Genomic DNA, 21,561 nt, shown 5'->3' with positions numbered 1-21,561 from the left:
CCGCGGGCGGACCCCGGTCGCCACGCTCGCCCGCACCGGGACGCATCGCGACCTCCCATCCCCGCTCCCGGTCACCGCCGCCGGGCACCGGGCGGGCTCCCCGGAGAGGCGTTCCCGGGGCGGTCCCGCGGCTCGTTCCGGTGCGGCGGCGGCGGCTCTTCCGGCGGGGCCCGGCCCGGTCATGCCGCCCTTCGGCTCGGGGCTGCTGGTGCTCACGGCGCCGTTGGCCGCGCTGCCCCGGCGGGCGGCGGCGGCGGTGGCGGCGGCGGCGGGGGTGGTGGCGGGGCCGCTGTACGTTCACCTGCAGCCGGGGCTGCGCTTGGCCGCCCCCGCCGAGCCGCTCCCCGCCGCGCCGCCCGCCTGCCCGGCGCTGCTCCGGGCTCTGGCCGCGCTGTACGCGGCGGCGGCGGCTCAGCGGGACCTGGATCTGCGCGTCCTGTTGGGCCCCGGCTGCCGCCGCCTGTCCCGGCCGCCCCGCGTCCTGCTGGCCGCCGCCGCCGAGGCACCGGGGCCACCGGGGCCGGTGCAGCTCGGTCTGCAGCACTTGGCCGCCGCCGCCTACGGCTGCCCCCCGCACCTGCCCGCCGTGCTGCTGGGGGACCCCGGGGATGGCGGGGGGGACCCCGGGGGTGGCGGGGGGGACCCCGGGGAGGACGCCCAGGACGCCGATGCGGCGCTGCCCGACTTCTCCGACGTGGTGGTCGGCGGGACCTTCGACCGGCTCCATGGCGCCCACCGCCTGCTGCTCAGCGCCTGCTGCCTCCTGGCCCGGCAGCGGCTCCTGGCCGGGGTGGCCGACGGTGACCTGCTCCGCCGTGAGTCCCGGGGTGACCGGCACCGTGCGGGGACGGGGGGAGCCGGGGGTGACAAGGACAGGGCGGCGAGTGGGGCCAGTGATGCTTTGGGTCTCGGCAGCCACGCACCCAAAGCGCCCGAGCAGGGTGACGGGGGGACCTGGTGTCCCGTCCACACCAGTGACCGAGGTGCGCAGACACGGAGCTGCGGGGCCGAGGGGAGCTGGAAGAGGCAGCCTCCCAAAGTCACAGATGGGTTTCGCCTCCATCTCCCGGTCTTGCTCTCCACCGCCGCTCTGGGAGCTGAGTGTTGTTAAACAGACACTCTCTTGCTTCTCCTCCCTTCAGACAAGGTCCTGATGGAGCTGATCGAGCCGTACGAGCTGCGAGCAGAGAAGCTGCGTGAGTTCCTGGAGGACGTGAAGCCCTCGCTGCGTTACGACATCGTGCCTCTTGTCGACCCCTACGGCCCTGCGGTCACGGACCCCGACCTGCAGTGCTTGGTGGTCAGCGAGGAGACCCGCAAGGGAGGGGAGGCCGTGAACAAGAAGAGACTTGAAAATGTGATTTCTACGCCGGAGCCCACTGGGCTGTCCCTTCCCACCCCTCGCCCCTTCCCTCTGCTGTGTCCCTGCAGCTCACGGCCCTCGGGGCTCCCTTCTCTCGGCAGGGGCTCCCCGAGCTGGCTCTCTACGAGATCCTCTTGATGAAGGACCCCGAGCACAGTCAGAACGAGGAGGAGAAGATCAGCTCCTCCAGCCTGCGGCAGAGGCTGCTGGGGACACTGCTGCGGCCCCCGCGGGTGAGGGGGGGACACTTGGAGAGCCGCGGGAGGAGGGGTGGCAGCCTCAGGGGCTGAAGAGCCAGCTCGTCCCCCTCGACACATTTTGGAGGAGTATTGGCTGCCTGTCCTGGCCCCCGGCAGGAGAAGCCCCTTGCTCTGCATGGCCAGGACCTTTCGTGTCCATCTCCAGGCCGGGTGGTCAGGATCCTTCTCCAGTATAGCCCATGTCCTCCATCTGCTGGCAACAACTTTCCTTCTTCCCTTAGCAAGACCCGGCCTTGCCTTCGCGCCCGTACGTGATCGGCCTAACTGGAGGAACCGGGAGCGGGAAAACCTCCATCGCCAAACTCCTGGGGCGCCTGGGAGCGTTCCTCATCGACGCCGACAAGCTGGGCCACGCCGTCTACGTCCCCGGCGGCCCTGCCTACGAGCGGGTGGTGGCAACATTTGGGGCAGGTAGAGCCACCGAAGGCTGCGGGGAAGACTGGGAGGAGGAAGAGCAGGGAGGAGTGTGCCATTGTCCTGGCCTGCGCTCCCCTCCCCGTGGGATTTTGGCTCCACACCACCCAGATCAAGATCTGGAGCTGATTTGGTGATGGTTGGGCTTGATGGTTTGATTTCCCCAAATCTTGCGTGTCCTGTGTCAGAGCTCCTGTGAACTGGCTGGTGTGGACGGTGAAACTGGGCTGCTGTTTGTCTAGGAAAAGCTCTTCCCTGTCTTTTTCTGGAGGTGAAGAGCTGCCAGGTCAGGTCCTACAGCTCCTTTCTGGGTCCCTTTGAGAGCCCTGTGCTGAAATCCGTTCGCTCTGAGCTAGGCTTGCTGCAGGAAAGTCAGTTGGATTCATTCTACTCAAGCCTGTTCTGCTTCTGTCTTGCAGAAATCTTAAATGAAGACGGGACAGTTAACAGGAAAGTCCTTGGGGCCAAAGTGTTTGGAAACCAGGTAAGAGCAGCACAGAGACTGTCAATATTTAATCTCATGAGCGAGGAGCTCTCCATCCGTGCTGAGGCTTTTTGTTTTTCAGCCCTTTGGGCTGATGGCGCTTTCCTGACTGTACTTTCTGGCAGTGACGTACGGACAGGGCAGGACACAGACCCTGTCTCTGTAACCACATCAGCAGCCTTGCTGGACATGCTCCTCTCGCCCCAGCAGCTGCTGCTGCCTCCCCGTCCCCATCCCCGTCCCCATCCCCATCCCCGTCCCCTCTGTCCCACGTGTGTCCTTTGCCCAGCGCGAAGCAGCAGCCCTGACGTCCGCGGAGCCCGTGCTCTCTGCTCCTTTTGTGGTTTGGGCTTGTGCCCAGTGGAGCTCGGTGACGTGGCAGCTGAACCTGACCCTCTGCTCCTGGCTTTGTTGGCCGGGCCAGTAACTGAATCCCACCGTGGCCCTTTCTAGGAGCGGCTGAAGAGTCTCACGGACATTGTGTGGCCCGAGATCGCCCGCATGGTCAAGGAGCAGATTGGGGAGGCAGATGCTCAAGGTAACTGCGGCGGCTCCCATCGCAGCTCAAAGGTGGGAGATGGGTGCGTGGAACCCCTGGAATCTGCTGCTTCTGGCAGCACCATGAGTGTTGTCCATGCTCAGACCCCCCCGTTTTCTCTGCTGGGGATTGTCACTAGCTCAGTGCTGAGCAAACCCCTGCACTCAGCTGGGCCAGGCTTCCCTCAAACTTCCCACCCTGAGGAGGATGGAGGTTGCGTTTTCTTCCCTGCATGACTTCAAGTTCATTTTTGGTTTCGTGCTCCAGCAGCGAGTGCGGTGTGTATTCCTTCCGGGAGCAGAATTTTTCCAGCTCTTGGGAGATGCCGTTGGTAGCTCGATAGACATTTAGCCGAAGGCGTTGGCTTGACCTGCTGCCCCAGGTGTGCCCTTTAAGCAAACACAACCTCCGCCTGCTGCTCTCTCTTCCACACGAGGTTCTTTGGCTCAGCAGTAAAGCACGTGTGCTGCCAGTTTGCAGGAAGGCACGACTTGGAGCGTGTGGCTGGGTCGGACCCCAAGGAGCAGTCGCGCTGCCTCGTGATTGCCAGGTAATGAGGAATGGCCTCGTTCCGCAGGAAAAGCCGTGTGCGTGCTGGACGCGGCCGTGCTGCTGGAGGCTGGCTGGCAAGACATGGTCCATGAGGTGTGGACGGCCATCATCCCTGAGGAGGAGGTGGGTGATGCCCCTTTGCTGCTGGGGCGGGTTCTCCGTGTCCCCTCCAAGCACCTGAGTGTCCCCTCTGGTCCTGCCAGGCGGTGAAGCGCATCATGGCCAGGGACGGGCTGAGCGAGGAGGCCGCTCGCAGCCGGCTGCGGAGCCAGATGAGCGACAGCCAGAGGGTGGAGCAGTCGCAGGTGGTGCTGTGCACGCTCTGGGAGCCCGAGGTCACCCGCAAACAGGTGAGACCCTGGCTGGCTGCAGCCCTGGCTCTGTCTAGGGTGATGAAGGGGGAGGCGGGTGGCCGTGATGGGGACTGGAGGGCTCAGCGCTGGGACCGGGTCACACATGGTGTGCTGCTCAGCATCGAGTCTGCCTCCAGGCATGGCCATGGGGGATGAATTCGGGGATGCAAATGCAGCAGGGAAGGGACAAGAAGCATGAGACCCTCGTGTGACGCCCCTGCCTGTGCCGTGGTGCTGCTCGCCTCGTCCCCGCCTTGGCCACGGGCTTTGAGGTGCTGCCCCGTGTGGGTTCTGTGGCAGGTGGAGAAGGCCTGGGACCTCCTGCAGCAGCGCCTGAGCCGGGAGCACAGCCCGTGAGGGGGTCACGCTCCTTTGACCACCACACACCGACCCGACGGATCGCACACCGGCAGGACGGGAGCCGAGGGTCCGTGTCCTGGCGTCACACACCGTCACCGAGCTGGCCGTGCGGGGAGGAGTGCAGGACGGGGACTGAACCCACCCACCGCGTCCAGCCCTGTGGAGGGGCTGGGGGCGTCCTGCTGTCCCCTGGTGACAGGGGGGACACCACAGGGGCTCCTTGGACCAAAGGGCTGAGCCTGCGCTGGTGCCTGAACCCCTCCATGTGACAGTAAAGAGGCTTCTCCCTCTGTGCGTGTCTGTGTGCTGGTCCTGTCCCCTGTGCCCATCGCGGGGGGCTGGAGCCCACCCCAGTGCCTGGTGTCCCTGTCCCCTGCCTGTCCGTGCCCGGCTCTGGGGACGCGGTGCTGGGATCCCAGCAGATACGGGTAGGCTGGGGGGCACTGGTGGGGGGGGTACTGGGGAGCCAGAGACCCTGGGTATTGGGGGACACTGGGGCCATCCCAGCCACGCTGGGCAGGGCTGTGTCCCACACACTTTGGGGACAAAGCTCCTTGCTCCTGGTTCTGCTGGATTCTACCAGCTCGGGGCCGCGACCTATTTATGGCTATTTAACCCCCTCCAGAGATAATTTATTTTTCCAACCCTGTTTCTGTTCCACGCTGCTGGCACGTGGACCGGCTGCCTTGTGGTGCTGACAGAAACAAAGAGCTACAAAATTATGAGTAGTTTGGAGCATCTTTATTGTGAGGATCACAGAATCCCAGAATGTCAGGGGTTGGAAGGGACCTCGAAAGCTCATCCAGTCCAACCCTCCCGCCGGAGCAGGAACACCCAGATGAGGTTACACAGAAGGTGTCCAGGCGGGTTGGAATGTCTGCAGAGAAGGAGACTCCACAACCTCCCTGGGCAGCCTGGGCCAGGCTCTGGCACCCTCACCGGGAAGATGTTTCTTCTCATATTTAAGTGGAACCTCCTGTGTTCCAGTTTGCACCCATTGCCCCTTGTCCTGTCACTGGTTGTCACCCAGAAGAGCCTGGCTCCATCCTCCTGACACTGCCCCTTCCCATATTGATCCCCATGAATGAGTCACCCCTCAGTCTCCTCTTCCCCAGCTCAGAGCCCCAGCTCCTCAGCCTTTCCTCACACGGGAGATGCTCCACTCCCTGCAGCATCTTCGTGGCTGCGCTGGACTCTCTCCAGCAGTTCCCTGTCCTGCTTGAAAAGGCTGAGAGAGCTGGGGCTGCTGAGCTGGAGAAGAGCAGCTCAGAGGGATCTGATCAATGGGATCAATATCTCAGGGTGGGTGTCAGAGGATGGACCAGACTCTGTTCAGTGGTGCCCAACGCCAGGGTGAGGGGCAACGGCACAGACTGAAACACAGGAGGCTCCATCTGAACACGAGGAGAAACTTCTTCCCTTTGCGGTGCCAGAGCCTGGCCCAGGCTGCCCAGAGCGGGTGTGGAGTCTCCTTCTCTGAGACATTCAGACCCGCCTGGCCCGACCTGTGTGATCTGCTCTGTGACCATGCGTGAGCAGGGCTGGGCTGGGGATCTGCCGGGGTCCCTGCAGCCCCACCGGGCCGGGGTTCTGTGAGCGGTTCCGGTGGCGGGCGCGGGCGCCCCCTGGCGGCCCGGCGGCGCCGGGGCGGACTGCGTTTCCCGTCGGGCCGTGCGGCGGTCACATGACCGGGGCGGGCGGAAGATGGCGGAGCAGCCCGGCGGCGCGGCCGAGGACGCGTGGGGGAAGGTGGGGCCGTTCGCCGCGCTCGGGCTGCGGACCGGGACCGGGAATGGCAGGCCGCTTTGGCCGCCGCCAAGGGAGCTGCAGGCGGGGGGTTGGGCCAGCGCGGCGGTGGCGGCGGGACCGAGGGCGGGCGGGCGGCGAGGCCGAGGCCGAGCGGGGTGAGCGGCGGGGCGGGGGTAAAGGGCCGGGGAGAGCACGGGGGGCAGAGCCCAAAGCTCACTGAGCGCTCGGGGACCGGGGCGGGGGGGTTGCGGGGCGCCGGGGAGAGTCGGTGGCACCGGGGTGACCTGGGGGCTCCAGGGGGTCCCGGTTCGCCGCCCCAGCCCCGCTGATCTGTCTCCTCCGGCCCCGCTCAAGGTGGACGCGGCCTACAGCGACAATGGCCTGGACTCGGGTAAGTCCCCCTGTCACCGTCGCGGTGGCCGCAGGTGACAGCGGCTGCTGGGTGACCCGTCCGTCCCTGTCCCCCGTCACACAGCCCGGGGTTTGTCACTGATTCTGTGAAACCTCTTCTCCCAGCGCTCTTCATGGAGAACGCGCGGAAAAGCAGCATCGTGTCGCGGGCCAACAGCATCGGCTCCACCAGCGCTTCGTCTGTCCCCAACACAGGTGGAGCTCTGGGGTTTGTCCCCTGGCACCGGGGACTCTCCGCTCGCTGCTGGGGGGGATTCCCACCCCCGGGATGGTGGGGGAGCAGTGTTGGGGTGTTGTGGTGTCCAGTGTAGAATCACAGAATGTCCTGAGCTGACCCACACGGATCAGGGACTCCAACTCCTGTCCCTGCACAGGACACCCCACAGGTCACCCCGTGTGTCTGAGGACGTTGTCCAGTCTCTTCTTGAACACTGTCAGGTTGGGGCCGTGACACCTCCCTGGGGAGCCTGTTCCAGTGTCCAGCACCCTCTGGGCGAAGAACCTTTTCCTCATGTCCAACCTAAACCTCCCTGGCACATCTTCCTGCCATTCCCTGGGTTCTGTCATTTCATCGCCAGAGAGAAGAGCTCAGCGCCTGCTCCTCCTCCCCTTGTGAGGAAGCTGGAGCCACCACGAGCTCTCCCCTCATTGTGTGTCTGGAGCTGGGGATCAGATGGATTTTGATGCCTTCCCAAGGGAGATGCAGGCACCTTCCTCCTGCCCAGCGTCACAAGGAAAGGGGGAGGGTTGGCAGCACCTCGGGGTGTTTGTTCCTGGTTCCTGGGGCTGTTCTGGGCCTGGTCGTGGCCCGTAGGGCCCAGCCGGTACCTCGAGCTGTCGCCCCTTCCATACGCGTTTTCCCCCCGTGCTTTGGGACCATCTACTCAGGCGTCTTCACGCTTACACGAGTTCTCCCCCCGCAGATGACGAGGACAGCGATTATCACCAGGAGCCCTACAAGGAGTCGTACAAGGACCGGCGCAGGCGGGCGCACACGCAGGCAGAGAAGAAGCGGCGAGACGCCATCAAGGTAACGCTGGAGACCGTGTGTGCTGCCCGAGTGCAACAACCTGCTGGCTCCTGGGGCCCCACGGCACCCAGCGCCTGGCTGTTTTTGTCACGTTCCCCTTTATTTTGCTGCTGGATCCACCCTCCCCAAGTACAAGTGCACTGGGAGCCCCCTTGGCTCCGGCTGGCTGCCTGGTGGGGGCTGGGAATTGGCACCTTTTGAAACAACCAGTCTCATGCTGCTGAACTCCAAACACATTTGCTGTGTTTCTGCTTCCCCACAGAAAGGCTACGATGACTTACAGGCTATCGTGCCCACCTGTGAGCAGCAGGATTTCTCCATTGGCTCCCAGAAGCTGAGCAAGGCCATCGTCCTCCAGAAAAGTGAGTTTTGAGGGTGGGGAGAGGGAAGGGGGTGTTGTCAACACCCCCCAAAACGCCTCGTTAGAGCCGTGAAATGTAGAGGTTCAGCACTTTGGGACCTTCTGGTGTGATGATGCTCTGGGGGAGCTCAGGTGGTGGTGCTGCCCAGGCTCAGGCACCTTGTGAGGGGATCTCGGGGGACTTGTGTGCGCTGTCAAATCCTCACTCTGTGTTTTCATGCTCAGCCATTGACTACATCCAGTTCCTGCACAAGGAAAAGAAGAAGCAAGAGGAGGAAGTTTCTACCCTCAGGAAAGACGTGATGGCCTTGAAGATCATGAAAGTGTAAGGGAAAGCTGTTGGTTGCTGCCCAGTTCTTCCTGCTCTTTCTCCCTGTCCTTTCAAGGCTTTGTGGGTGCACTTGGTGCTTCACAGACAGCCTGGCACCCGCAGTTCCGAGCTGTCCCTGCCTCCTGTCACCCCTTCTCCTCCTGCGGCTTGTTACTGTGGGTTTATCTTGGGTCAGTTGGTGGAGTTGAGTGTGAAGGTGGATCCGATTCAGAAAATGAATCTGCTCCTGGTGTCAGGAGCGGCTGCAGCCTCTCAGTGTTTATATTCTTGTAGGATTTTCTATGAACTCTTGGTCCTCTCCATCCCTGCCGCGGTTCTCAACTGCTCCCGTGGCTGAGCAGAAGCTGGGGGTGCGAGTTCTCTTGCTGCTGCTGACCATGGGGCTCTCGATTCATTTCAGGAACTACGAGCAGATTGTGAAAGCTCATCAGGACAACCCGAACGAGGGGAAGGACCAGGTCTCCGACGAGATGAAGTTCAACGTTTTCCAAGGCATTATGGATTCCCTGTTCCAGTCCTTTAACACTTCCGTCTCCGTAACGAGTTTCCAGGAGCTCTCGGCTTGTGTCTTCAGCTGGATCGAGGAGCATTGCAAGCCCCAGGTAAGCGGGACCCATGGGGCTGGTGCGATGGCTGAGAAATGGGGCAGACACTGTTGGGCACATCTGGAGTGGAGGGGTGGGGGTATCTGGTCTCTGCTCCCCAGAACAAGCGCCAGGACCAGAGGAAACGGCCTCAAGTTGTGCCAGGGGAGGTTGAGGTTGGATCTTGGGAACAATTTCTTCCCCAAAGGGCTGTGGGGCATTGGAACAGGCTGCTTAGGGCAGTGCTGGAGTCACCATCCCTGGAGGGGTTGGACAGATGGAGATGAGGTTCTCAGGGACATGGGGCAGTGCCAGGGCTGGGGGAATGGTTGGACTCGATGATCTTGAGGGGCTTTTTCCAACCAAAATCATTCTGTGATGGTGTCTCCCCTCTACCACAGACACTGCGGGACATCGTGCTCAGGGTCCTGCACCAGCTCAAGAGGCAACTCTACGGAAACCTCCCCCTGCAGCACCAGCAGTTCTGGGGCTGCCGCCGCCTCCACAGCCGCGGGGACGGGCCACCTCCCGCCCGGGGACCTCGGTGACGGGTGTCGGGAAGGGCTGGGCTGGCTCCCTTGTGTACGTTCCCAAAGCTTCTCCGAGTTATTTATTGTATTAACTACGCAACCCAAAGGAGGCTGCGAGGCCACCTCTGCCCCGTAGGTGCTGTCGGTCAATATTACCAAATATTTGTAGGGACTTAGCGAAGGTGGGTAAAAAAAAGTGTGTTTTAAGGTCTCTTCAGGCGCCAGAGAGTCACTGGCTCAGGTGGGTGTGGTGGGTTCGCCTGTGTCACCGACTCTCTCTGCTGTCACCTCAGGCCTCCAGTCCAACCCCTTCTGCTCCCAGGGGAGGGAGAATGAAACCAGAATGTGTGCAAAAAGCTGCTGGTTTCTGTTAAAACAGACTCGGAATAGGCTTCTCCTGTAAAATGGGGGTTTCTTGTACCTCCCTCTGAAGTGGCTCTTATGGGGCAAGTTTTTTTGGGGAGGTGGGGCAAGGATGAGCCCGTCACTGCCAGGGAGATGCTGGACTTGCTAAAACTTGATTTTGCTGCAGCCGTGGGTCCCCTGAAGGGGAAATGAGTGAGGTTTCTGTTTAGGCTTCTCCTGCTTGTGCTGGGAGGGCTGAGACACATCCGGCTTCATCTCTCCTCGGGTGTTGGTGCCGCTTGTGCTGCCTGGGAACGCAGTTCAGCAACTGTCACTGCCACAAGCTCTTGCTGCTCCTCCCTAGAACTTCGCTATATCCACGTGTGTACATAACCAGCCTTGATTTGATTTTTTTATTTTTATAAATCACAGAAATTATCCTGAAGCGTTATCAGTGTTGGCTTTGCAGAGGCGCTCAGGTCACTTTTTAACCTGCTCGTGTTGGGGTTCAAGACTTCGGTGCAGCCGCTGCCCCAGCGCTGGTGACACCCACGCAGGGTTTGTTCTGTCACCCTGTTCATGCTCCTGCTCCAGGGGCAGCAGATTATTGTTTTATTATAGTTTTATTGGTTTTTTCCACTGTTAATGAGGTAGCACTCGGCTCCAGGTTGTGTGAATGCTGCAGTGCGAATGTTTGAGCTCCTGCTTCTACCCATGTTTAGCAGCAGAAAACCCCTTCAGGGGGTTGATTTTTTTTTTTATACAAAATTATGCATTAAAGGCCACACTTGGCTGTCCTTTCCAATGCAATGGAAGCCTCAGAGGTAAATCTGTGGTGACACACTGCCCCGATGAAGCGGCAGCTGCGTCTCACCTGGAAGATGTTGCTTTGTGAGGAAGAAAATCCTCTCGGGGAGGGGAGCAGGGGGCACAAACCAAACCAGCTGCTCTGCGGGGACTTTTACAGACCTCACATGTGAAAGCAATGTATTTTTCTATTGTGAAAAGTAATTAAATAAATTTTGCTGAATGTTTTAATGGTTTTCTGCTTTTATTCCTAGAGCTGGTCAGAGACTGACAGGCAGTTTCTGCTGCGCCCCAGAGCCCATCCCCTGCCCCGATACACTTTAAACAGAGAAAAACGCCACAGCAAAGCAGAGCTGAACCAAAACCCCGCTGTTTAATGGAGCATATTCTCGTGTATTGCTGTCACACCGCAGGAAGTGCCTGGAGCAGAGGCAGAGCAGGAACTTTACCCCAGTGCACTTACACCTTCCCCCGAGGACAGGTGACCTCCATAGCAAACCGTGCTGAAGGGCAAGAAAAAATAACATTCCTTGTGCCAGCAAGAGGGCTCAGTGCTGGGTTTTACTTGCCCCAACTGCCCTTCCAGCTGCAAAGCATTTTAAAACAAACCCCTAGAAATATGCGGGACCAGCCCAAGCCCTGAAAAAAGAGGGGAAAAAACCAACCCAAGAGCTGAATTTCAGCATCAGCTGCATCTCCTTGGGGCAAGGACCCCCCACTGGGCACCTCACACAGCCGCAGGCAGCGTGACGTTGTGCTCCTCGTCTGTCTCGATCCCAACCTCCTCCTGCACAACGAGCACGGAGCAGCTCTCAGGGCGCCGGCCCCGGCCCAGCAGAGGCGCCACCGCCCCGGTACTTACAAAAAATTGCTTTTTGCTTTTGGGGTACCCCTCCAGGATGGCATCCAGCAGCTCGGTCGCCTGGTGAGACGGGGGAAGCTGTGAGGTGACAGCTCTTGGGGACTGTGTCCCCTGTGAGACCTGCGCACCCCTCGCCCGAGGTCTCTCCGCACTGCGGCGGCAGGAAAGTGTCCAGTTCGACCAGGGGTCGCTCCCCGAGCTGCCCCGCAGACCCCATATCCCCCTCAGGATGCCAGTGTCACCACAGGACTGTCACCACCCCCTCCCCGGTGCTGCCCACCCACCACATTACCATTCGCTTCCTCCTTCGCCACTCCTTGCAGTACAGCTTCTGCTCGCTGCAGACCTGCGGAGAGCGCGGCAAAGTGAGAACCCACCAGGCAGCAGCTGCCCCACGAAGCCACTGTAAGGCTGAGGTGCCGAGGACACGGACGTCCCGGCTATAGCTGGTGGCTTATTCAACAGCACAAGTGGCTCAGGAAGCCCCTGCCGGGACATAAATCTCTCTGCGAGATGACGAGTCACCCGATGGGCAAAGAGGACTGACTGAGTGGCAGGTGAGCGCCTGGAGCAAAGGTTCACAAGGCAGCTCAGGGCACCCTGAGAGTCGTCACCATCGCACAGAGTCAGGAATAGGCTCTGCAGACCAGTCCGGGTGCCCACACACCCCCCTGCCCCTGTCCAAGCGCTGTCAGTCGGACCAGGGAGGCTCCGGTACATCCGCTCAGCCCCAGGCAGCTCTTTACCTTTTCTTTTTCTTCCGGCGTCACGTGGTTGGTGGCTGACTTAATCCTCTCCAGTTTCTCTGTGTAATTCGCACAGTCCTTCCGCAGCTCCTCGATCTCTCTGGCCACCTCAGCGGTTGTCATGGAGCCGTTCAGCTCCTTCAGCTCTGGGCGGGAGACGCTGATCACCAGCAGGGCCAACAGCCCGGTGACCAGGGCACAGCTGCCCATGCCCCCCCGGCTGCTCCCGGTGCCACAGGGGTCTCCCCAGGCAGGGAGCGCACACTCACCCGCCTCCATGTGCCGGCAGCTCTGCTGTGCCGCCTGCACCTTGGCAGAGAGCGCGGCGATCGCCTCATCCAGGCTGCGGAGCTCTGCGTCACTGGCGGCTGGGAGCTGCTCCTGCAGTGGGCGGGGGGGTCAGCGAGGGCAGGTGCTGGTGGCGACGGCACCGGGGCTGGGGCTCACCTGGTCGGTGAAGTAGATCTTCTGCTTCCCGTAGGCTTTCTCCCGGATCTGGCCCTGCTGCGCCAGCTGCTCCAGCGCCTTCACCACGGCCTGTGGGACTGGGACTGTCAGCCGTGTCCCGGTCCAGCCACACGGTCCCTCCACCAGCCCCCCGGTCCCTGTACCGGCCCCTCGCTCCCGGCCCCACGGTCCCTCCACCAGCCCCCCGGTCCCTGTACCGACCCCACGTTCCCGGCCCCGCGGTCCCTGTCCCGGCCCCACGCTCCCGGCCTGGCAGTCCCCGCCTTCCCTGCCGCACTCACCGCCTTGCCCAGCCCGTGCTCCCGCTGCAGGTTCCCGAAGGCATCCTGGGCGCTGTACGGCCGGTTCTGCTCCCGCAGGTACTGGAGCAGGACTGCGGCGGCTCCTGCGGGACAGGCCCCCCGCCGGTCACCGCGGCCGCCCGGGGCCGTGCCGGGGTTGGGGGGGGTGGCGGCTCCGCGCTCACTCACCGCCCGCCGCGGGGCCTTCGCGGCCTCTGCTCATCGTCCGCTCTGCCCGCTCCGCTCCGGTGCCGTGACGCACTTCCGGCGCGCCGCCCGCTGCCCGCCAATCCGGGCGAGCGAAGCGATACGGGCTCCGATTGGCGGGGAAGAGAAGCCACGCCCCGAGGAGGCGGGGCGCTGGAGAGCAGTGGGCGTGGCCAACCCCGCCCCGCCCGGTTCGCGCCCGCGGTTCCGTCGCACCGGGAGGTGAACGGGGACCCCAGGGCGGGACAGGCCCGGCCGCTGTGGGGCCAACGGGGAAGCGGCGGCGGGAGAGCGCTGGGCCATGGGGTGGGGGCTCCGCACCCCCGGGGCAGGCGGGAACCGGGCTGGGACCCACCCGGGTGAGCAGCACACACCGTTCCCCGCCGCCACCGCACCCCCGGGGAGCTGGGCCAGGTGTAGAGCGTTACAGACACATAAAACAACCCATTAATGACCCCACCCTGCCCCGTTACCCAGGTTGAGCCGCCCGTCTCCACCCGTGACCCACAGGACAACGCAAGCACCAACACCATCAACACAGATTGAGACAAAAAGCAGCAGATAAAGGGTTTTTTCCCTGAAGAGGTACGTTCTTTGCTGCACAAACGTGACTGGAAACGGGTTCTATGGCTTAGAAAAAGCGCCGGGAAGCTCAGAGGGGCCGCGGGGGACATCCCTGGGACACAGCGTCCGTCCCCTCGCAGGTGCTGGTTTGTTTAACGTGACCGGGACGGGCACAAGCTCTTCGGTCATCGGTGGCTTGGGCTGGTGTCCCCGTTGGGTTCCTCTGGGTGGGGACTCACGGCAGGAGGCACCGGGGCCAGAACTGAACCGGCTGCACATCGTCCCTCCTCCGAACATCCGTCCCTTGGGGAAAAGTGCAGCATGGCCCCTGTCCACACTGAATGTGCGCTGGAGGAACACAGGGTGGGGTTTAGCAAATTGTTAGTCTGTTATTTTAGGAAAGCGACACACGAGCAGCTGCCACACGTAGATGTTGTTTGCGGGACTCTACAGTTGTCACAGTCGATGTCTTATTGCCATTACATCTCGTACAAAACAGCGTCACTAGAAAGCCAGAGAGGGAGATGAGCAAGTACAAACGTTGCCGTGCACCGTCATGTCCACAAAAAGAGCAAAGGGTTTGCTTCTACCCAGAGCTGGGTATTGCTGGGAAAGAAGCGACTTGGATTCTGTGCACATCTGAGGAGCGGGGAATGGTTGTCTTAAATTAAATTCCAAATGCTAAGTCCGAGGGAAAAAAACCCACAAAAATCACTCCCGTCCACCTGGTTATGCATCAGCACCCGAAGGTCAGTGACACAGTCAGTCTGAGCGGTGGTCTCTGGAGATTTATTGTCTTGGGTGAGGAATTTTGGAGCAAGCAGCATCCTGGCAGACAGTGCAGGGTGATTGTGGAGCTATCACATCAACGTCTTTATGAATTACCAGTGTAGTTTATTTTAAAATCCAAGCGAGGCTACAGAGTCACAAGTCACAGTGGTGTTCCCAGCCAGGACTGGCTGTCACGTCACTCATACTCACGCAGGGGACAATCTAGAGAACTGTGCAAGGCTTCTCCTTCCAGGATCCCCCTCCCCGATGCGCAGTAGAAAACCAGAGGGAACTGGTGGGATCATTTACTGGCCCCGGGAGCCAGCGGGATCCAGCTGGTTCAGCTCAGACTGATCCAGAAGTTCAAAGTCATCCCCTTCTGCATCAGTGTCCAAATCTGAGCTGGCCGTTCGGAGATAAGTCTTTGCACCTCTCGGGAGATTGTCACTGCGCGAGGAGCTCAGCTGAGGGGCTCCTGACAGCGCCAGCTGTATCATCCCTCTGGTGACAAACCCGGCGATGTCGTTACTAAGATTGTGTACGGACGGCAGCACACTGGCTTCTTCCTGGTCGTAAGGGAGGTGCGGATCTTCCGCTCCTTGCGGGCGGTAAGCCAGGCTCGGGATCCCGATGCTGGTGTCATCTTCGTCATCTATGCCGGTTGCTTCTGGGTTTATGGATGGAAAGTCGGGGAGATCCCTGGCAAAAGATTCTTCTGGGTCACTGTGACCGTCCAGGTCTAGAAGAGGAGAAAGCACTTTAAATACGCGGTACAAGCCAAACAAAGTGCTGTCCGGCACAGAAAGACTATTTCAATCTACTTATGCTCTACGTGTTGCTGTTCACTTGTTACTTGGGGTCTCCAGCAGATCCGCAGAACCATAAGATTTCTGTAAAAGTAGATACTGTGGTGCTAGGTACCTTAATATTGCATATAAAAAGGGAGAGGAATTGGAATGGGGTAGAATTGCCTTCTCAATATTGGCCAAGAAGGTTTTGGCCAGGGAAGTGACAAAGCACATTCATTCCTCCACTCTAAGTTTTAAAAGTTAAAACTAGACCAGAACTTAGACCAGAAAGTTTCTCTCTCAAAAACCTTACCTTACACTCCTAGGAGAATGTCATCTATTGTGCGAAAAGGTGGTTTCTGAAGAAACCCCCATGCAGAAGATGCACTATTCCTGTCACGTTAAATGCTAAGTACCAAATACCGCACAGCAGAGAAATTCCCAAGCTTCCAAATGCTCAGCATCCCACACTTCCCAGAAACTGCCCGTGTCCTCTCACCTTCTGATCCCTCCGTCAGGGGAGTCTGGCCCCTTGAAAGGTTAAATATCCCGTTCTCAGTGTAGGAAACCTCAGCATCCGAATGCTCCGAGTCAGAGATGGTTAGTTCCTTGGCAACCACAGAGTCATCCAGCTTTGAAACAGCAGATAAAATGGAAAACATCAATACTGGAAAGCTTATTCCCAGGCCTCAAGACAAAACACACAATCCAGTGGCCACCAGTTAAACCCAGTCCTCGTGGGAGGCTCATTTCACACATCACTGCCCAGCCTGTAGTTGGTACAAGCAGCGCTGAACATATTTGAGTGAGACAGAGTAGAAAGATCTCTCTAAAAGGAGAATATTCTCATCTGATTTTCCAGCACAACTCGGCTACAAAGCGCTGGACACAGCGCCACACACTGTGTGTCCATGGAATACAGAGAGTTTGTTCTATTTAGCTGAGCTCTTCTATTCCAGAGGCACTTTTTTTACCTTGGGACAGAAGGCGGCGAGCTCCTCCTCGCTGTCACTCGCATCATCTGCATCCTCCTGATGAAGGGCTCGGCGCCACACTGCCACAAACCAGAGTCAGAGCTCGTTATTGCTGCTGGGACAGGGATCTGTACAGAACCGGCCTTACACCGAGCAGAAAAACCCCTAAACTGGCAAGCTCACACATAACATAACACAACATGCTTTGTTCCACGGCAGAGCAACGCGATCATTTCCAATTTGGGCTGCTGCAGAGCGTTTGCTGAGAGGAACATGTTTAGCAGCTGCTTTGCACCGAGTCCCTCTTCCTTTTTTCAGCGCAATATGGAACACGCAGTTCTGACAGCTGAGAAATGGAGCGGGAAGAGCTCGCACCTTCCCAAAAGAGCTATTTCCATCCCAAAGCAAGTTGCCGGTATTTGCCAAGGGCGCCAGAGCGACCGCCGTGCCCCACGCGCAGCCCCGACTCGCTCCAAAACCAGGAGCTCGAGTCACTTACGTTGCTTCTCTCGCTGCTTTGAGATCATGTAGCCTCGAACGCTGAAACCCAGCCGCTGCAGAGCTGGCTCCAGCTTCCCGTACACGCGCTGGCCCAGCCTGTGGTACACGGCGAGGGGCCACAGCAGCAGGAAGAGCACTGAGGTAAGCGGGAACGCGGATTAGAAGTTTGTTCAGGTTGGCAAACTCCCCGCAAGATCTGAGTACTGAAGGCAGCGCTGCAGGAGGCATTGGTGCAATCACCGCTGCTGATTTAACAAAATTCAGTGTCCAACCTACTAGCACTCAGATCTATAGTTACTAAGCACTTAAACATGTTCTCTCTGGACCAGAGACCTGAGAGTCCTGGTCAACAACCACCACATTCCAGGTAGAATGTATTATTTTAAATTTTCAAGCAGTTTACACGAGCTTTTCATTTGAGCAGAAGAGCCCCAGCTCTCAGACATTCAGATCCCACTCATCTCTACCCCTTTTCACTTTGTACTGGCACAGAGATCTACTTACACAGCAAGTAGGAGAGCAAGAGTCCGGGGATGTACCGGCCCAGGACAGCCAGGAACGTCAAGACTCCAGACACTAGAAGGCAAAACTGAAGACACGGGAGACAGTGAGTTTCCAAGGTTAAGCAGCGGATTCACTCAGTTCTTGAGTTTCACCACCCTCAGTGCCAAAAATTTCTTCCCCATGTCCAGCCTGAATCTCCCCTCCTTTAGTTTAAAACCATCACTCCTCGTCCTGTCGCAACAGGCCCTGCTCAAAAGGCTGAGGCTAAAGACAGAACTCTTTGAGGTGGAAAGGACAAGGACGGTACCACCGTGTTACGGGTTCCTCTTTGCATAAGTTGCGAAAAAAAGCTTGACACACTTTCTCAAACTGTTAAAATCCAAGGAGGGAGATGAGCTTGACAAACACTTCAAAAACCTCAAAACCTCCAGAAGGAGCAGCCACATTTGCACTTCACTAGTGCACCCAACGTGCCCACACTCGTTTTCTCCTCCCTCCTCCACAACCTGATTATTCTGCTGGTGCTTTCTACTCCTCTCCACCACTTAACCGGCATGTTGTTGTTGTGGGAGAGCTCCCGCGGTAACATCCCACGACTCAGAGCGCTCGGAGCCACAGCCAGAGGATCCCCGTGGTCAGCACAGGCTCCGCACCAAACATTTGACTTGCCCAGGTCTGTACATTCTCACCTTTCCAGGGTTTTGCCGCTTGAAAACGAAGAGATTACTTAAGAAGCTGGTGGCAGCCACCCATCCTTCGGCTAAATGGTGACAGAGTTCTGGTACTCCCAGCAGCCGAGGGTGAACATAGCCCCAGCTGCAGCAAAGAATTCAGATATTACTACATCAACGTCAGTGCAGAAGTCACTGGTTACAAACCCTCATCTCAACACGACCTTCTCTTCTCCCCCAGCCGCTGGGCTCTAGAGACGAGGGTCAGCCTCAAAACACCCCCTTGGCAAATGAAGCGCTTCTACGAACCATTCTACAAGCGTCCCAGTTCTCCCCCAGCAGCTAAGGAGCAGTAATTTCAGTCCTCCAGTGTCTCAGCTTAACCAGTTTCCACACTACTGGAGGGAAAGGGCAGCACAGAAGGCAATTAAGCGAATCTGTCTGCTTTCTCTGCATTTATTTGGTCAACTGCAAACCCCAAGAATTCAGCGTGAGGCTTACAAGCAGCCTTGTACCTTAATTAATATATTTGGTTACTTGTCTTTGGCACGTTCTATTAGTGCTTCTTAACTGCTAGTCACAAGTATTTGAAGGCTGGGAAGAGCAATTCCTTTTGTACCTGGGCCTCTTGCAAAATAAAATAAAATAAATAAATAGTCATTTGGCAGCAGCTCAAGTGATTTAATCGGGAGCTGAGGATCCAGAGCGGCTCAGCAGCACAGAAAGGTGTGTCCAGAGAGTGGAGGGTGTTATTAGGAAGCCAACACCCCAACATTTCTCAACCCTTTATTAGTGCTGCAGTCAGATCCTAACTATGCAGCAACAACCTCTGGGACGAGCCTGTTAAACGTTCCCTAGGGAGTCTCAAAAGACCCTATTATTTTTAAAAAAAAATGTTGTTTTTCCTGCTACTGGAAGATGATACAAAAGGAATTGCTTTTGAGGCAGCACCTCTAACTGAAGGGTGCAGGGGGGAAGTGGCAGGGGAAGTTTTACAACACTCAAGCAAGAATTACTGGGGGTCAGTACGAGGCAAAAATTAAGTATAATAATGGCTTGAGCAAGTCAAAAACTTGTCACAACAGCTTGACAGAGCCCAGGGCTCCATCAGCTCCTTCTCCCCCTTCCCTCGTTGCTCTAAGGAGCCAAAGTTACAAGCATGTGCAGGTGATAATGACACAGTATCACAATAAGCACCAAAAAGCAGAGGATTCAATTAGTTTCCTACCTCTCATTGTCTAATTCGTCAGGTCTCGCCACTAAAATATTAAGAACAGACACTACATTAGTTGCAAGGAATTTGCCATGAGAATGCTTAGCTCTTGGGATTTAAGTAAAGCTTTAATGAGCTGGGGAATACCTGGAAAAGGCATTAACTAATTAAGAACTGGAGGCGCATCACTCCATAACGCATTTTGAACATGTACGTGTGACAGTACAAGGCTGCAAGAGAGTCTCCTCAATATTTGTTGGACATTGTCTGGAAAGCTGCTCTGGTTACAGTGACAAGTATTAGCAAAAAAATCCCACTTTTGTCTCCCTCTCTTCCCCTGCACACCCCAGACAGTGAAGAACAACAGTTTATTGACAGAGAGGCATCAGAGATTTAAGTTTTTTGATACTTTCTCACCCAAGCTGGGATTTGAAAAGCGACGTAGGGATGTCCCAGTTATCCCGGCAAATAAAAATCTAGGTTCTGAGGTATCTAGACAGACACGTCCTCATCACTTCAGCTGCAGAACCTGAGCCAAGCTGCTGCTAGAAACCGAGAAAAGCTTTAACGCCTTCCTGAGAACTCCAGAGAACACGAGCTGAAGCAGAAAGCTGGGAGCTGTACTTGCTGGTTAGCGAGGAAGCGCCTCTGGGAGCACACAAACCAGCCACGCTGCTTCAAAACCAACCAGCCACGCAAAGCCAGCGACACCCTGAGCTGCCAAGAGCGGTTATATTCATATTAATGTCACAAATGATTGCTAGAACTGCTGCGTTTACTGAAAGCTCTAGACTAACTTCATTAGCAGCCATTAAGATGTCTCTCCTACAACACAAAGCTGGTTTATTACAGATTCTGAGGAGAAATCCAGACATATTCCATGCATGCTTTAGTTCCTTGTTCTCGTACCGAATGCTCGGAAGGTGAATCACCACGTCAAAACCTGCGCTGGTTCACGTACGCCAGATGGTTCAAAATTATGAGACAAAGACCAGTGTCACGAGCATGAAAAGCTGCTCTTATGTTTGTTTAGGTTAGGATTTTCCTAATATGCCTGCAGTTCTTGCCTGCTTCTAGACTCACAAAACAAAAACTCCAGGATTTTAACCATTTAACTGCAGGTGGGGCTCAGCGTTTATACCTTTAGGGCTAAAAGCAGCGCTGGATTTGATGGTATCAACTCAAATGTTGCGACTTACCTCCAATTTCAGGCCAGATTCTTCTCTTCCACTGATCTAGGCAAACTATTATGATAAGGGTAAACGCGACCAGGAACAGCAAACGGAGAGAAGTCAGAGCAAAAAACCTACAGGGAAGAAACAAACAAATCGGTACTGACCAGATCTGCGCAACAGAGGCAAATAGGATAACGCAAACTAACTCAAAACAAAATCAGTCGCTCAGTAACGGTTGTAGCCAGAGAAAAGCGCTAATCGGTCAGCACCCAGCCTGGCAGGAGCTTATCAGGCAGCTGCCGTTGGGCGGCTTTAGGGACCCTGCTCATGTCGCTTCTGGCAGGACACTTCGCGTCCCAGAGCCAACCAGAACCTGCTCCACCATTCCCAGAATAGTTTGGGTGATTAGTTTTATGTTTTCAGGTTCCTTGTCTGCTGAATCCCGGGGTGGTTGGGGTTGCAGGGACCCCGGCAGATCCCCAGCCCAGCCCTGCTCACGCAGGGGCACCAGAGCAGATCACACAGGTCGGGCCAGGCGGGTTCGAATGTCTCAGAGGAGACTCCACACCCGCTCTGGGCAGCCTGGTCCAGGCTCTGGCACCGCAAAGGAAAGAAGTTTCTCCTCGTGTTCAGATGGAGCCTCCTGTGTTTCAGTCTGTGCCCGCTGCCCCTCACCCTGGCGTCGGGCACCACTGAACAGAGTCTGGTCCATCCTCTGACACCCACCCTGAGATATCGATCAGCACAAAGCTTAGAGAAGCTCCCAGGCCGGTGCTCGGGTCCCAGCTCATCCCGGGGATCGGGCGGCTCGGCTGGCGGGGGTTCCTCCCCGGGGCGCTCGCTCTCCGGGTCCCGGTGAAGGGCTTCGCGGAGCCGTGACCGACGGCACAAGCACCGGTAGACGAGACACCCGCTCCTCCTGCCGTGCTGCCCCCCAAGACCCGCTGCCACGGAGGGGGACACAAACCCACCCCCCAGGGGCCTCGGCGCGACCGGCACAGGCACCTCCCGCCCCCCCGGCAGCCGCGGCCCGGGCCCCGCCGCCCCCGCTCACCAGAAGAGGCCGTGAGCCGCCGCCCAGCACAGCGCGCTGCGGCCCGGCCGCTCCCACACCAGCGCGGCCTGCGCGGCGCTCAGCAGCGGCTCGTAAGGCCCCAGGCGGCCCCGCAGCGCCGCGCTCAGCTCCTGCACCCGCCGCTGCCGCTCGCCGGGCCCGCCGGGCCGCGCCGCCGCCATCGCTCCCTCACGGCATCAACATCCGCCGCCCCGCCGCCGCCGACATGGCGGCCCCCGCCGCCACCGGAAGTAGGGCCGCGCTGGCCGCCGCCATCTTGGGGTAGGCGCGGCTGTCGCTGTCTGCTAGG

At 58.2% G+C, this 21,561-nt stretch overlaps 4 protein-coding genes across 6 annotated transcripts; 2 read left to right on the top strand and 2 right to left on the bottom strand.

Moving 5' to 3' along the window:
* Nucleotides 1–67: 67 nt before the first annotated feature.
* Nucleotides 68–4,606, top strand: COASY (Coenzyme A synthase). The gene is made up of 9 exons (XM_065651130.1): nt 68–815; nt 1,143–1,357; nt 1,465–1,596; nt 1,845–2,034; nt 2,457–2,521; nt 2,975–3,059; nt 3,637–3,734; nt 3,815–3,961; nt 4,265–4,606. The coding sequence occupies exons 1-9, from the start codon at nt 182–184 to the stop codon at nt 4,319–4,321; spliced, it is 1,623 nt and encodes a 540-aa protein (XP_065507202.1). The 5' UTR covers nt 68–181; the 3' UTR covers nt 4,322–4,606.
* Nucleotides 4,607–6,014: 1,408 nt separating this feature from the next.
* MLX (MAX dimerization protein MLX) lies at nt 6,015–10,684 on the top strand. Of its 3 annotated transcripts, XM_065651136.1 has the most exons (9): nt 6,026–6,073; nt 6,371–6,464; nt 6,590–6,679; nt 7,408–7,514; nt 7,777–7,876; nt 8,101–8,200; nt 8,607–8,808; nt 9,192–9,372; nt 9,896–10,684. In XM_065651136.1, the coding sequence occupies exons 1-8, from the start codon at nt 6,029–6,031 to the stop codon at nt 9,336–9,338; spliced, it is 885 nt and encodes a 294-aa protein (XP_065507208.1). In that variant the 5' UTR covers nt 6,026–6,028; the 3' UTR covers nt 9,339–9,372; nt 9,896–10,684. The 3 variants fall into 3 exon arrangements, with proteins under 3 accessions (XP_065507209.1, XP_065507208.1, XP_065507207.1); XM_065651137.1 differs by having other exon boundaries at nt 6,015–6,073; nt 6,428–6,464; nt 9,192–10,683; XM_065651135.1 differs by having other exon boundaries at nt 9,192–10,683.
* A 142-nt stretch (nt 10,685–10,826) lies between these two features.
* Nucleotides 10,827–13,118, bottom strand: PSMC3IP (PSMC3 interacting protein). The gene is made up of 9 exons (XM_065651227.1): nt 13,019–13,118; nt 12,830–12,933; nt 12,528–12,617; nt 12,350–12,461; nt 12,081–12,226; nt 11,627–11,680; nt 11,335–11,394; nt 11,138–11,259; nt 10,827–10,975 (listed from the first exon to the last, which is right to left on the bottom strand). Exons 1-8 carry the CDS (start codon nt 13,050–13,052, stop codon nt 11,200–11,202), a joined length of 660 nt encoding a protein of 219 aa, XP_065507299.1. The 5' UTR covers nt 13,053–13,118; the 3' UTR covers nt 10,827–10,975; nt 11,138–11,199.
* Nucleotides 13,119–13,531: 413 nt separating this feature from the next.
* Nucleotides 13,532–21,527, bottom strand: RETREG3 (reticulophagy regulator family member 3). The gene is made up of 9 exons (XM_065651226.1): nt 21,252–21,527; nt 20,222–20,328; nt 19,038–19,068; nt 17,828–17,954; nt 17,139–17,223; nt 16,633–16,770; nt 16,134–16,213; nt 15,659–15,791; nt 13,532–15,110 (listed from the first exon to the last, which is right to left on the bottom strand). The coding sequence occupies exons 1-9, from the start codon at nt 21,431–21,433 to the stop codon at nt 14,677–14,679; spliced, it is 1,317 nt and encodes a 438-aa protein (XP_065507298.1). The 5' UTR covers nt 21,434–21,527; the 3' UTR covers nt 13,532–14,676.
* Nucleotides 21,528–21,561: the final 34 nt, after the last annotated feature.

Source organism: Caloenas nicobarica, chromosome 24 (assembly GCF_036013445.1).
Source record: "Caloenas nicobarica isolate bCalNic1 chromosome 24, bCalNic1.hap1, whole genome shotgun sequence".
In the NCBI taxonomy this organism is placed as follows: domain Eukaryota; kingdom Metazoa; phylum Chordata; class Aves; order Columbiformes; family Columbidae; genus Caloenas; species Caloenas nicobarica.
The sequence above is the reverse complement of the archived record's forward strand: the minus strand, read 5'-3'. Positions and strand labels throughout refer to the sequence as shown.